The sequence below is a fragment of the Felis catus genome, chromosome B3 (genome assembly GCF_018350175.1).
Source record: "Felis catus isolate Fca126 chromosome B3, F.catus_Fca126_mat1.0, whole genome shotgun sequence".
In the NCBI taxonomy this organism is placed as follows: Eukaryota; Metazoa; Chordata; class Mammalia; order Carnivora; family Felidae; genus Felis; species Felis catus.
This window is the reverse complement of record NC_058373.1, coordinates 49,038,668-49,054,293: the sequence shown is the minus strand read 5'-3', so window position 1 is coordinate 49,054,293 and position 15,626 is coordinate 49,038,668. Positions and strand designations below refer to the sequence as shown.

Here is a 15,626-nt window from a genome sequence, read left to right as displayed (position 1 = left end):
TATTCCTAATTTTGTAAGTGGATTTAATGAAATGTCATATACAATCATAACATCACTCTACTGTTGCTAAAAAGATCTCTGTATTTCAAATATAATTATTTGAAATTGTCAGAGGATAATTTTAGATACCGAACTGAACTCATTTAAATTCTACTAAAAAAACAATACAATCTCTAAGTAAACAACATAATCTCTACTGTACAATACCAAAGTACTAAATTTAAGGTGTTTGTAAAAATCTGTTAATATGGGAAAACATTTTTCAGACATCTGATGGTACATTTCCTGAACTCTTAGTTTATTCAGAATTCCTAAAAGTAGCACTATTCTAATGACTGTCAATATCTGGTAACTCAACAAACAAAACTACAGCTTCAACTTATGAGTTCTTTGCCATGAAAAGGACTATAAAAAATAAGGATTCAAAAGAACACAGAAAAACAAAATGTCACTACAGGAGATATATTTTATAAGAAACTCCTCAAAGAAAAAAATGTACAAAAAAACCCCTAGAGTTCATACAATTCTATTTTTCATACAAAAGGCTATAAAATTTTCATAGAAGTTAAAAATATTAAAATAATACATGATAAACATAAATTTTATGCACAGCCAAGAACATATACCAAACGTTATATGCATTTGCATATTTTATTACATTAATTTAAGAAGATTATTATTAATTTTATCAATTTTTATGTATAGCAGTTATCTCCAGATAAAAAGAATTAAGGGTGACTTAAAATTTGTTTTGTTCATCATTTTTTTCTATCATTAATGTGTGTATTTCTCATAGAATTTAGTCCCTCCAAAAAAAACAGAGGAGGAAAAAAAAGAAAAACTTTGCCATCTGTATGTGTTACATAGCCCCTAATTGAGTATTAATCTGAAATTAAGTCTTTCAGCAAAAGTGGACTTGGGTCCAAGAACTCCCAAGGAAGTCTGGAAATACTTTTACATATGTGAGTATGTGTATTTCTTGGGAGAAAAATCTGACCTATCAAAGATGAGGATCACTGTTCAAATGAGAATAATCAATACACAGGCTGAAAACAAGATTAACAGGTATAAACCATCATTACTTCTAGACATGACGCATCCACTTTATTCTCCTGAGGAGAATATGTTCTATTTACATTTTAATGCAATTTTTTAAAACTGTTTAAGAAGTCATTTAAAAATGAAGAGTAAAGCAGTTAAATGCCTTTTTTACCACCTCTTACCAAAAGTAATTTGAAGTGTGATGCTAACTAGAAAAGAGTTTAGTAAATCTCTTGTATTTTGTACATCACTAGTCTTAAAATTAGTAGTGTTTAGTTACTGGTTACACTTGCATTATCAAAGAGTTTATACGGAGGCTGAAATACATACTACAGCTGCAAATAAACCACTGGTTGGTGTCACTACCCAATCCACATGAAAATTTTAGTCATTTAGTGACCGTATCTGATTAGCCAGAAAGGCTGCCTGACTAGAAAGAATGCAAGATTCACACTATTGTTCACACATCCTATTTAAAAAAAATAAAATCAGACTCCTTTTAACATCGTACCTCCTTCTTCTGATTGCAATACTTGTAGCTCCTCTTGCTCTAAAGATGTGCATTCTGGAGCGAGCTCACAGCTGTCACTGGCTGTGCCATGTTCAGAATTCACCATCTCTATATCAGACCCCTAGGGAAAAAATGATCATCAGTTATATGTCTATAAAATCAAGCTCAAAGCTGGGTTTCACTACATGTAGATGCTTCCATTGTTAAAAGTCCTGGATGCTGCCATACATCAAAGGGAACAGTATCTAATCTGACTACCTTTTATTCAATTTAGTCCATAATGGCCTATGTCAGGGAAACAGCAGAATGGAATCACAGGGTTAGATTCTAAGAGAAGTCAGCCAAAAGTCAAATGCTGTACTCTATTTTATAAGCCCAAGCAATTAATTTGATCACAGAGGGTAGGTTTTTAAGCTTTGCTATTTCTATTAATTTACTTCTACTCAACATTTACGAAGGTACTATGCAAGGCACTTTGCCATGTGTTATGAGGTATAAAAACCTCAATTCCAAAATTCAAATTTGCAACCTATTCAGAGAAATTTCCACATGCAAATAACTATTTACTATGGCAATGCAGAACTAAAAGTCTAAAGGCAAGGATTAAAATGTATCTATAGAATTGATGGAGTAAATTTTCTCTATAAAATTTTAGATTATTCTTTATTCTTCCAAGGTTGTCCTCCCTACTTTGATGTCAACTACCTTCTCTTTAAGAAAATAGTGGATCTTACAGTTTTTTCTCATATCTTAATTAGTAAAATAAAGTTAACCACTAAGTTGATTCTACCTATCCTCATGCCCCTCTCCCAATTTTTTGTGATTTACTGATCCATGAAACTGAAAGGTCTAAGTTCTCCTAATATACAGAACTCAAAACAGCAAAAATTAAAAGAATTCATTAAAGGAGTAGGTTTTGAGTTTAGTCCTAAGGAGAATTCTGAATGTTAAGACTCTGGGAATGCCTAAAGTGGTAGGGAAATGACAGAAACAGGGTAGGGCTGAATTGGGGACTGCAAGGGACACAGGTTCTGGCCTAAAACAGAATGGTAGCAATGGAAAAGGAAAGGAAACACATGTAAGAGACATCAGCAAGAAAGAGTAGAACTGGATAAGTAGATACAGAGGGAAGAGGGATGAAAATACGAATCTGATCTACTCTGTGACAAGATTATCTCCAACAGAAGCACCCTAATGACACACTTGGCTAAGTGCATGAGAGGCTTCCTGCCTTGCTTCACAATGCAGAATCCTAAGTAAGACTCCCACAGCTTTCTTGTTCCTATAATGTTAATTATCCTTAAGGAAAAGTTACTGCTATGGGAGCTGATCTAAGCTTTGTATAAAACAGGTTAAAAACAGAAAGTCACTTGGGGCGCCTGGGTGGCGCAGTCGGTTAAGCGTCCGACTTCAGCCAGGTCACGATCTCACGGTCTGTGAGTTCGAGCCCCGCGTCAGGCTCTGGGCTGATGGCTCAGAGCCTGGAGCCTGTTTCCGATTCTGTGTCTCCCTCTCTCTCTGCCCCTCCCCCGTTCATGCTCTGTCTCTCTCTGTCCCAAAAATAAATAAACGCTGAAAAAAAAATTTAAAAACAAAAACAAAAACAAAAAAAAACAGAGAAGTCACTTATTTAAAAAAGAAACCACCCCAATCTCAATTGGTACAGCTGCTATTAAATTTTCCAACTATACTACAGAAAAAAAAAAAATCCTTCTTTGGTTAATAGTGATTTTTAGAAGACAGCAGTAACCAACTGTCTAAGCCTTAAATTATCAAAGTAATTATAAAAAATACCATTTAAAACTTTTATTAGTCAAGGAAAACAAGTCAAGCCTTAAGAGATCCTAAAAACAAACAGGAAAACTGTAGACAAATCCATTAAAACTTTAAATATAGATGACTTTTAACTTATTGCTTCTATTTATCAGTATTTTATGATTTTTCTACAATGAACATATATTACCAATGTGGAAAAGAAATTAATGCTTATTATATACTAGTCATATAACATCATACTTCTGTAAGAATATTCATTTTTTTAAAGAGTTCTGGCCATAGCCTTGTTTCTGTCAAGTTCTGCTAATAACATAACATAACATAACATAACATAACATAACATAACATAGCATAGCATAGCATAGCATACCAAAAGTAGAACATATGTTCTCCATGCTCCTTTCTGGTGTGTTTTAATGCACCCAACATTTCCTAGTTATAAAATTTGGCCAAATTACTTAACCTCTCTAATCTCTAGTTTTCTCAACTATGAAATGAGAATGAAAACAATCTATACCACAGACGGTTGTTTACAATTCTATGAGAATGTAGGTAAGGTGCAGGCCCTACACAATAATAAACCTTCAATAAATATTTGCCTAATGTCTCAAAGCTGAAGAAAGCAATGTACTATAATGCAAAAGATACTACTCGTTAAGAGTTTTCAGTAGTGAAGTTTAATATGGGTGCAAAAGTGTCCAAGCTATGGACAATGGAACCTTAGGCTTCAACATAAAAAAATAATGGCCTTCAAAAAGCCCAGCTTACACCACTAACACTGTAATATTACAAATTGCCTTATTTGTATTAAATAGCATTAAAAGTATTAATAGCATATTAAATATTAAGGTATTAAATAGCATACCTCATGATTGATGACAGTCCAACCACAAGATGAATCACTGTCACTGGAATTTTCAGACATTTTTCAGGTCTACAAATATAAAAATATATTGACATGTGGGGTATATTTTTAAAAATTCTATAGGAAGCACTACATGTGATCTAGTATGAAAAGTGGCTTGCTGCCTTCCAGGTGAAACTGAGACAACCCACCCACAGAATTATCATACAGGGCATATAACTGCATATTTCTATGAACAAATACAACCAAACTTTTAAGACAAGAGAACCTCCTCAGTTAGACTATACGGACAGTCATATTGTTGGAATAAAGAAATAAAGTCTGAAAGAAAATGTAGGATTTGGCCAGGCAGAACTGAAGGGAAAGGAGAAGCCAATTTGACTCTGTGAGTAAATCAAGGGTTGAGAGACCAAATAGCGGAAGAGCCCCCAGGCCAAGCAAAATGAAGTCTATTGTGTTGGCAACATAAAGCAATATAGATTTTTCAAGCAGGGAAAGAATACGATCAAACAGTTTTTATGAAAATAACTATGTCAGCAATACTCCACCTGAATTAAAATAAAGCAGGGGGAGGGGGGAGACCAGAAATGGGTTAGAAACTTGAGGTCATTGACAATAACCCAGACTCAAGTCCTAAAGCAGTATATATATTGGTCACTCTACCTGGTTTGTTCTCCCCTTTCTATCTGAAACTCCTATTTAAACTTCAAAACCAAGCTAATCAAATGATATTTTACTGACTTCGTTCAACATATTTAAGTCCTATAAATGCTCCTATTATTGTACATACACTGAGAACACATTAAATTCAAGTTGAATTAGCATTTCTAACAGAACGCTAATGCAGATAGTTCAATATGGAAACAGTGCTCATTTACAAACAGGCCAAAAAATATTGGTCCGAATCTTCTATTAGTGATTCTGGAAAAATTAACATTTTAAAATGAGAAAATATAAAGAGGTGCTTGGCCACTAATAATATAAAAATTAGCATGTATTCAGACAAATTACTCAAAACCTAAAATGAGATACAAAGATGACTGTGTGACTTATACTGTCATGCTAGAGCATTTTCTAGTAAGTCACCTGATTATTTGATTTCCTACTTACAACTGATTAGGGCCCAGGCAGTTTATAACTCCATAAATGTAAAGGTAAACTATTCCAGTAGAGAAGATTACCCCAAAGGCTATAGCACTCCATATTAAGCTACTATACAATTCCCAATTCCTCATTGAACCAGTTTTTATGAGTTAAAAAAAAAAAAAACTTTGATACATTACTATTTGTACTTGAATTCTTTTATAACAATTTGAAAATTATGACCTGACATATGAGACTACACAAAAACTGAGCAATTAACTTCACAGGAGGAAAGAGGAATGGTCAAAGAAGTCTTTATGAAGTTACAATGTTTTTTAGACATGGGAGACAGCAAGTTTTAACTGAATTAGTTGCCAAAATTTAAAAGTTGAGAGATTTCACAAAAAAATAAAGTTGTTTCCCCTTTAGAGATGACACTAGATGTCCCAAAAGAACAGAAAAAGCATTACAGAGCAAAAACAAAGGCAGAAAACAACTAAATATGAAAGTTCTAAGCAAGGCAATTAATCTAGCATGAGTGGAATGTTAAAAGAAATCAGGTATGAATCTTTAAAAGTGCATATATTAAGATGAGGTAACAAGCAATTAAAGAGCCCTAGACCTGGGAGATGCAAGCCATCAGAGCAATACTCCCTGGAGAAGATGAATATACATTTAACCAGGATTCATGAATGGGAGGGAACAAAGAAAGGACAGGGTTAGGAAAGATTTGAAAAGACATCAAAGATTTTTGTTTTAAAGGATTTAATAACCAAATACAGAAGGGAGAGAGTGTTGGTAGGATAACTCCCAGGTTTCTGGTTTAAGTGACTGGGTAGTTGGAAAAACCATCGAACAAGAAGTAGGATAAAGAAAACTACCTGAAGCCTAAACATTCTTCCTTCCTGTGAAAGCTTCTAACCTCCTTTATAACCCACATTCTCAATACTGCTTCATCTCACCTCTGAGACTTACCAGTGCTTGACTTTCTTAATAATCTTCCAAAACTTGTGGGTTGATTACCAAACCCAGAGATATTTAGTGTGTACATATCTCCTACTTTTCTCTAGGTAATTTCCATTTAAACGGCTCTTTTAAACAGGTAGTTCCTAGCTTTCGTTTTCTAACAAAGTACTCTAGTAGCTCAGGTGTTCAAATTAACAAAGCCAACATTTCAAAATAAAGTTATATACATTGCTAAACTGGAACAACTTGAGCATATTTGAGATTTTCAAATCAAGGAGCCCCATTAAATCAGGCCCCAGTTTAATTCTTAGTTTACTCATCTGGAAGGAAGGACAAATTTGACATCCAGTCCAAATGAGAAAAAAAGATTCCCTACTGGACATAACACCAGAGAAACAGTTTGGTTAAGTAGAATTCAGAGCCTTACTAAAGAACCCACTTAAGTCAGCAATTCTCAAAAAGTTGGGTGCACTGCAATTAAAGCAACATTTTAAAAACTGAGCCCCACCCTAAATACACTGACTCTAAAAGGTGCCACTGTATATGAACCTCCTCATTCGTCAGTGACCTTCCTAAGATGATAATTTTATTATATTATTCCTTTAACATGCTAAGATTTTCATACTGTCTTCAGGGTAATGCCCAAAGGTACTGAATGTTTCATCTCTAGCATCTCATCCTCACTCCATTCATTCCCTCTTTGCTCAGACTTTGATACCCTAAAAGGCTTGACATTGCAGATATTCTGATCAGTTCCCTAGCCCCTTACCTCAACCCAAACTCCTGTGCCCGTCCTTCCTATCTCATCCCCAAAGACTAGTATTTTCCCTAATCTACCACTTAAGAGAATGCTGTGCTGTAATTGCTTATTTACTTGCCTATCATATAATCCCAACACACAAGCACAGTGCTTGACACATATTAGGTACTCAAAAAGAAGAAAGGCAGATTGCTGGATGATGATGCAGTTAGTAACACAAGTCTGAACTGTTCAAGGAAATCAAAATTCCGGAGGGACCCATGAAGTTCCTCTCCCATTATTTTAACCAAAGGTAAAGGCACAAACTCCTCCCATTTTAAGAGCATTACTAATAATTTAGAAATATGCAGTTTATGAGAAGTTACAAAGGCATAAATAATCATACAAAGTTATAAAGTTAAGGTACTTTATGAAGATGATAAACTTGAAGCACTTTTCTAGACCCAGGCTTCCTTTCAGTCTTGAGTAGTTTCTTTGTCATACATTTCCCATTGCTTAGGCTTCTTGGGCATTTCAAATATAACATCTACAGACTTAAAATCATCTTCCTGCTGTTCTTCCTATTTTTGCTATCTCAGAGAGCATTAGCCAAAAACAATCTGGCTATAAGGAAAAGCCACAAAATATCAACCCCTAGATTTAGGATAGCTAAAACTTCACCTTGACCCCAAAATCCACTCTTACCCCAACTTCATCATTTCCCACTTCAGTTAAGGTAACAGCTCCCTCATGGATCTCTAACATGTGATCAATTCCCTTCCAGTCACTCCTTTATAAGGCTGCCCCCACTAAGTTTATCCAAAAACATAAATCTAATCATTTGAACTACTCAAATCACTTAAAATTAGTCTCCACTGCCTTCCAGATAAAACCCAAAGTCTATAAGAGATTCCAGAATAGGAGACATCATTTAAATGGACTCTCACCTCGCAATATGTTAAGATTTTGTATGTAGAACTCTATTGAAGAGAATTTGACAGTAAGTATTACAAGCACATGGTATCACCAGAGAATACAGCACAAGCTGGTGATGATAGGATGTAAATTTACTCCATGGAGTCTCATCTCATTTATGAAGCTACTTACAGCAGAAAGACCAATTTCTACATGGGTATAATTACACATTCTTCAGCAGACAGGAGGCCTAAGGTGATTACCATTTTAAATTCATTCCTTTACCCATCTGTTCAACATTTATCAAGTATCTAGGCACTTGCTAGGTATTGAAAATACCATACACCAAAGTACAAAACAGACAGGAGCCTTGCCTCCTGGGGCTTGAATGCTATTCATAGTTGAGTATTTTGAACTGCATCTGAGCCCTGTGATGGAGGAAAGCAAGGAACACTGAAAAATCTCCCAGTCCTGTTTTGTCTTCTGACAAATGACTAAATGCAAAAGGGCCAACCTTCCCTCACAAATCCCAGGTTAAGAGTCACTTCCACCTCTCCTCATGATTCCCTCGTTTACTTGCCCTTATAAAACCCCTTGGTTTCCTCTCTCTTTGAGATGTTTCTCATTAATGAACTTTCTCTATATTGCAATAGCCTGAATTAAAATCATCAATTATACTGTGCATTTCATCTTCCACAATGGAGACATTCAATAAACAATACATAAACAGCTAAAATACACAGTATATTTGATGCTATATTTCTAACTATGAAGAAAAACAAGAGAGGAGTACAGAAAATCCAAAGTTGGAAGGGACTGATTTTTAAAAACATAGTCAGGAAAAGCTTCATTAAGAAAAGTATATTTGAGCAAATATTTGAATAGGTGAGGCTATCCTTATGTGGTTAACTGGGGAAAGAGCATTTCTGACCAAACTGCAGGTACAAAGTTGGAATGAAGCCTGCCTCCACCTCTGAGGAACAGCAATGAGGCCTGTGTGGTAGAGAAGAGTGGCCTGAAAAGAAAGCAGGAAAAGATGAGGACAGAGGGCTAACAAGCACGTAGAGGCTTATAGATCCTAAGACTTTATAGCTTTTTACTCGGAGTTAAAGTAAGAGTCACAGAAAATTTTTGAGGAAAGAAAGAAAACACTCTGGTAGCCTTCTTTAGACGGCACTGTGGGGGAGAGCAAAGGCAGAAGCAGGAAGATCATTTACAAAGCTACAATATCCAGCTGAGAGATTATGGTGGTTTGGACCAGGGTGGTAGCCATAAAGACAATCAGAAGTGGACAGATAAGACAAATATATTCTCAAGGTACAGCTAAGTAACGACACTTCCCAATATACTGAATATAGGGTGTGAGAGAGGAGTCCTGGCCTAAACAAATACAAAAACCAAATTGCCACTGAGACAGGAAAGACTTCAAAAGCAGTAGGTTATGAAAAGAAAACTGGTGAACTATTTTGGGGCATGTTAAATTTGAGACAGCGATTATCACATCCAAGTGGAAACATCAAGCAGGAAGCTGGAGACTGAGTTTAGGGGAGTTATGGGCTAAAGACGTAAAACACTTCAGGTGGCAGTTGTCAAAAGTAATAACAGCAACGTTAATTTTATCTCAGAAAGTGTAACTGGATTGAGTGTTACCTGATATGATGGTGCCCCTCATCCTTCCTGAGTAGCTACATTTTACTATGGAAAAGGGTAAGGTTTCCTATCACCGTATCTTCTAGAATTAGACCTGATGGAGAAGAATGGGAGCATTATTCTCCCACAGGTCTATAATTCCAATGTAAGCCAACCAATGGGCTGTCAGCAAAGGTCTCAAAAGTGCTGCTGTGCTGTAAGTGGGATCAAAGATAAGGCAGTCTAGATAGCTTTCAAGAATCTATTTCAAAAATGTTTTTCAGGGGCGCCTGGGTGGCTCAGTCGGTTGAGCGTCGACTTCAGCTCAGGTCACGATCTCGCGGTTCGTGAGTTCGAGCCCCGTGTTGGGCTCTGGGCTGATGACTTGGAGCCTGGAGCCTGCTTCCGATTCTGTGTCTCCCTCTCTCTCTGCCCTTCCCCTGTTCATGCTCTGTCTCTCTCTGTCTCAAAAATAAATAAACATTAAAAAAAATTTTTTTTTAATGTTTTTCAAAGGCTCTGGAACTTTCACCTCCCCAAAAGGATATCAAAATGCCTGCTTTAAACCAGACTTCATCATGAGAAAGGGAAGAGGATCCAACATCCCAACTAATAAAAAATTTTTAAACACCCTTTATATTTTTTTCTCCAATAACAACTCTTCAGAAATATTGTAAATGAGCCTATCTTGATCTGAAACATAAGTATTTCATTCATTGAGTCAGCATATACTTCTTGAGCAAGTACTATGTGCCATGCATGAATTATTCCAAGTGATGGGGATACAGCACAGCAGGGTGGCAAAACACCAGGACCTTCCCTGAAGAGTTCATATTCTAGGGCTACACACAAGCAGAATATATGGTAAGTCAGTTGGTGGCTAATAACTGTGGAGAAAAATAAAGCACGAAGGGGGAAAACTGAATGTAGGGATTGGAGGATAAGGATCAGAATAAGATTAGATAAGGTTAGGGAAAGTCTCCTACCAAAATATGAGGGCAACTATTTCTCCATAACCTCAAAAGGCTAACAACCATCATTAATGTCTGATCATCTCCTGAGCAAAAACTATCTTATTTTAATGCACATTCCCCAGATAACTTAGTGGGGTTGTATATCTTTCCCAATGTTTACTGACTATCCTTATTTCCTTTTCTGTAGATTATCTCATGTTCTTATGTTCACTTTCTTATTGGATTATCTTTATTGATCTGAAGTTCTTTAAATTGGGTCACAAAATAATTCACTATTACACCCATCACAAATATTTTCTTCTAAAATGCTTCAGTTTTTTAAAAACACCTTCTATCATAAATTTTATGCAGTCAAATACAGAGGATGGAGAACAGGGTGTTCTTTAGAACACCTATATTATATATCTTGCTTGCTCTTAAAAAGTCTTTCCTAATCCAAGGATGACAAAACTATTCTCCTATATTTTCTATTAGGACTTTCTCAGTTTGGGCTTTACGTTTAACTGTTTAAATCTATACATCTGGATTTTTTTTCCCTTTTGGTGTGAGAAAATATCCCGATTATGGAAATTTCATACTTTTTCTATGATTTGAAACGCCAGTTTTTATTATGTAAAGTTCTGTAGGGACACTTGGGTGGCTCAGTCAGTTAAGTGTCTAACTTCAGCTCAGGTTATGATCTCATGGTTCGTGAGTTCAAGCCCTGCATCAGGCTCTGTGCTGACAGCTCAGAGCCTGGAGTCAGTTTCGGATTCTGTATCTCCCTTGCTCTCTGTCCCTCCCCTCCGTCACTCTGTCTCTCTCTCAAAAATAGACATTAAAAAAAATTTTTTTTGGGAGGGGGCACCTGGGTAGCTCAGTCGGTTAAGCGTCCGACTTCATCTCAGGTCACGATCTCGCGGTCTGCGAGTTCGAGCCCCGTGTCGGGCTCTGAGCTGATGGCTCAGAGCCTGGAGCCTGCTTCTGATTCTCCCTCTCTCTCTGCCCCTCCCCCGTTCATGCTGTGTCTCTCTCTCAAAAATAAATAAACGTTAAAAAAAATTTAAACAAATTTTTTTTTAAGTTCTATACATTTATGAATCAATTTCTGTAGTCTCCATTCTGTTCCACTGATCTATATTCCTGTACCAATGCTGTTTTAATTATTATGGTACTTGTCACTTTCTCTAGTACCATTTTTCAACACTTTTCTTACTCCCTTCATAAACACATATAAACACCCAAAACAATTATATACAGGCAAAGATGAAACTGACAGCAGGTTACATACAATACTTACTCCAATCTGACCTTGAGAATAACTATTCTCTACAAACAGTCAAACCCTTTACAGAGAAATTCAGAAACTTTCACTATCTGGCAATCACTTAAGTCTCCCTCCTGAACTATCTCACCTGGTCAAAGTACTTGTGTCAAAGACATACTTACTATGTCTCCTGAATACAGAATGGACACTCATTCATCCATGTCTTCACTTACTCAAGTTACACTTCCTGGAATGCTTTCCTCCTCCTTTCTTCTCATTTCTATACTTAATGTTCAGCTCTCCTCCATGAAATTTTCCTAGATCAGTTTCTGACACAATGGTCTCTACTCCTGAGTCTTCAGCATTTACGTCTTACTTCTTAGCACAACTTGCCTAATGTAGTTTGTGTCACTTTTTTCCTTGAGTTACTCTGCTTGTTAGTATTATGTTCAAGGCTTTGTTTGATAAAGAGCTTCAACTTTAGCTCCACCCCTAAACTTGCCTGTGTTAAACTGAGCATAGTTATATTTTTTTAATGCTGTGTATTTTCAAAAGGGATTTAGAGCCACTAAAATCACTACCTACCACAGTGAAGAGGTCGAAACAGAAAAGCTTAAGGAATCCATTATCATCTACCAATTTCACCCACTCTTCAACTTCCAAATGAAGTCTCTAGCAGCAAGGAAAGAAAATTTGATGAAACCTAATGCCACATCACCCCAGTGGTCTGACCATGTTACTGTACTTCTCAATTCTAAAAAGACCTCTTACAAAAGCATAGCAAAAATCTATTGTAAAAAATGAAAGTCTCCAGCTGGAGCTGGCTTCTGTATCACTTCATCTCACTTTCAGCAGTCAGACACAGTACTCTTGTATCTATCAGGAGACCAGCCTTCCTGGTGTAATACTGAGGATGCTCTCAATTAAGTCTTATAGACAGTGAAGTCTAGTTCAGATCTACACAAAGGCATTTTACTCTAACTCCGTAGCACAGACAGCCCTCATAAAAGTGCCACACCTTAACATTACCAACATCAACTTTGCTTTGTTGTGATGCCACTGATGTACATTAAGAGTCACTTTATTTTTTTTCAAAAGTTTTTTAATGTTTATTTCTGGAAGACAGAGACAGAGTGCAAGCAAGGGAGGGGCAGAGAGACAGAGACACAGAATCCGAAGCAGGCTCCATGCTCCTAGCTGTCAGCACAGAGCCCAACACCGGGCTTGAACCCACGAAGTATGGGATCATGACCTGGAACAAAGCTGTACACTTAACCGAATGAGCCACCCAGGCACCCCAAGAGTCGCTTTAAAAAAGTCCTACTGAACTCATTATCTTGTTCCTTGAAATTGTTAGTAAGCACATACTTCACTACATTTTCAAGCATCTTCTTTACAAAAAAGATCAGTAGAAATTTCTGAGTTTAGTGTTAGAAGAACTGAGCTTATCCTGAACAGGTGGCTTCAGTAACTGAAGAGTTTTCCCTCTTGATACCTAGCCTTGGTAAATAATATAGACCTCATAATGTATATTTTGAGTAGAGGAATATCTTCATCCCTGGTTCCATTTCATAATTCCTACCATTATGCTGTCTCATTTTTCTCTTCTACCTGTTACCTTCTTCTATTTTGTCTACCTCAATAAGTTGCTTCAGCCCTCTGGCAACAAAATAAATTCATTCATTCACGTTCATTCAGCAAATATTTATTAAACATCAACTATATGACACTGTTCTAAATCCTTTTGTTTTAAATATTATCATTTAGGGGCTCGAAACAGGTTTTGATTAGGCAAAATGCAAGGTGAGTACAAACAGAAGCAAAACATGCAGATAAGATGGGGAGGGTATTTCAGGCAAAATGAAGAGCATGTACAAAGGCAATAAAAGGAACAGGCAAAGAAAATCTTCCTCAATAGTGGTGGTACATACAGTTTATATTTGCTGCAAATTTCATTTTTTAAGTTTTACTTTTAATTTATATCCAAGTTAGTTAGCATACAGTGCATTGATTCCAGAAGTACAATCCAGTGATTCATCCCCTAATGTAACACCAGTGTTCATCCCAACCAGTGTCCTTAATGCCCCTTGCCCATTTAGCCCATCCCCCTACATGCCCCCTCCGGCAACCCTCAGTTTGTTCTCTATATTTAAGAGTCTCTTGTGTTTTGTCTCCCTCCCTGTTTTTATATTATTTTTGCTTCCCTTCCCTTATGTTCATCTGTTTTGTATCTTAAATTCCACCATTCATGAGTGGAAGAGATTTTCTTTCTCTAATTTCACTTAGCATAATACATTCTGGTTCCATCCACGTTGTTGCAAACAGCAGGATTTCATTCTTTTTGATTCCCATGTAATGCTTCATTGTATATATATATTCCACATCTTATCCATTAATCCTTCAGTGGACATTTGGGCTCTTTCCATACTTAGGCTATTGTTGATAGCGCTGCTATAAATGTTGGGGTGTATGTGCTCCCTCGAAACAGCACACCTGTACCACTTGGATACTTACTGCAATTGCTGGATTGTAGGGTAGTTCTATTTTTAATTTTTTGAGGAAACTCCATACTGTGTTCTAGAGTGGTTGCACCAGTTTGCATTCCCACCAGTAGTGCAAAAGGGTTCCTTTCTCTGCATCCTCACCAGCATCTGACAGGTGTGAGGTGGTATCTCATTGTGTTTTTGATTTTTATTTCCCTGATGATGAGTGATGTCGAGCATCTTTTCATGTGTCTGTTAGCCACCTGGATGTCTTGGCTTTGGAGAAGTGTCTATTCATGTCTCTTTCTCATTTCTTCACTGGGTTGTTTTTTGAGTGTTGAGTTTGATAAACTCTTTACAGATTTTGGATACTAACCCTTTATCTGATATGGCATTTGTAAGTATCTTCTCCCATTCCATCAGTTGCTTTTTAGTTTTGCTGATTGTTTCCTTTGCTGTGCAGAAGCTTTTTATCTTGATGAGGCCCCAATAGTTCATGTTTGCTTTTGTTTCCCTTGCCTCTGGAGACGTGTGGAGCAAGAAGTTGCTGCAGCCAAGGTCAAAGAGGTTTTTGCCTGCTTTCTCAAGGATTTTGATGGTTTCCTATCTTACGTTTAGGTCTTTCATCTGCTTTATTTTTGTATAGGCTGTAAGAAAGTGATCCAGGTTCATTCTTCTGCATGTCACTATCCAGTTTTCCCAACACCATTTCCTAAAGAAACTGTCTTTATCCCATTGGATATTCTTTCCTGTTTTGTCAAAGATTAGTTGGCCATACGTTTATGGATCTATTTTTGGGTTCTCTATTCTGTTCCATTGATCTGTGTGTCTGTTTTTGTGCCAGTAACATACTGTCTTGATGATTACAGCTTTATAATACATCTTAAAGTCCAGAATTGTGATGTCTCCAGCTTAGGTTTTTGTTTGTTTGTTTTCAGGATTGCTTTGGCTATTCAGGGTCTTTTCTGGTTCCATACAAATTTTAGTATGGTTTGTTCCAGCTCTGTGAAGAATGCTGGTGTTATTTTGATAGGGATTGCATTGAATATGTAGATTGCTTTGGGTAGTATCAACATTTTAATATCTGTTCTTCCAATCCATGAGCATGGAATATTTTTCCATTTTTGTGTGTTCTTCAATTTCTTTCAAGAGCTTTCTATAGTTTTCAGTGTTGTTATCCATGGATAATATATACCCTACAGTAGTTTACACCGAAGTGAAATTGAGGCCCAAGAGAGAATCTTTGCTTTATTAATTTTCCAGCTTCTGGATCTCACTCTCCCAGCTTTTCTCATGCAACAATAAAGCAGACTAAAAGTAATTTCTCTCCCTGCTTTCAGTTTTCAGGATGCCCCACAAAGGATCAGGAAAGAACCCCCTCTTGTTAAAAATAATAAT

The 15,626-nt window shown here is 36.6% G+C and overlaps 1 protein-coding gene across 10 annotated transcripts in view; it reads right to left on the bottom strand.

Moving 5' to 3' along the window:
• The window catches only part of CCPG1 (cell cycle progression 1), a 42,754-nt gene that overhangs the window by 17,462 nt on the left and 9,666 nt on the right, over positions 1 to 15,626 (bottom strand). For 8 of the 10 annotated variants that reach the window (XM_023255331.2, XM_006932515.5, XM_006932514.5 and 5 more), the window contains exons 2-3: positions 4,194 to 4,262; positions 1,553 to 1,673 (exon numbers count right to left, since the gene is read on the bottom strand). In XM_023255331.2, the coding sequence (XP_023111099.2) occupies positions 1,553 to 1,673; positions 4,194 to 4,253 (181 nt within the window). In that variant the 5' untranslated portion in view covers positions 4,254 to 4,262. Of the gene's footprint in view, positions 1 to 1,552; positions 1,674 to 4,193; positions 4,263 to 8,797; positions 8,818 to 9,546; positions 9,633 to 15,626 lie in introns of those variants that run through there. The other 2 variants (XM_019832385.3, XM_045059284.1) reach the window with 2 other exon arrangements.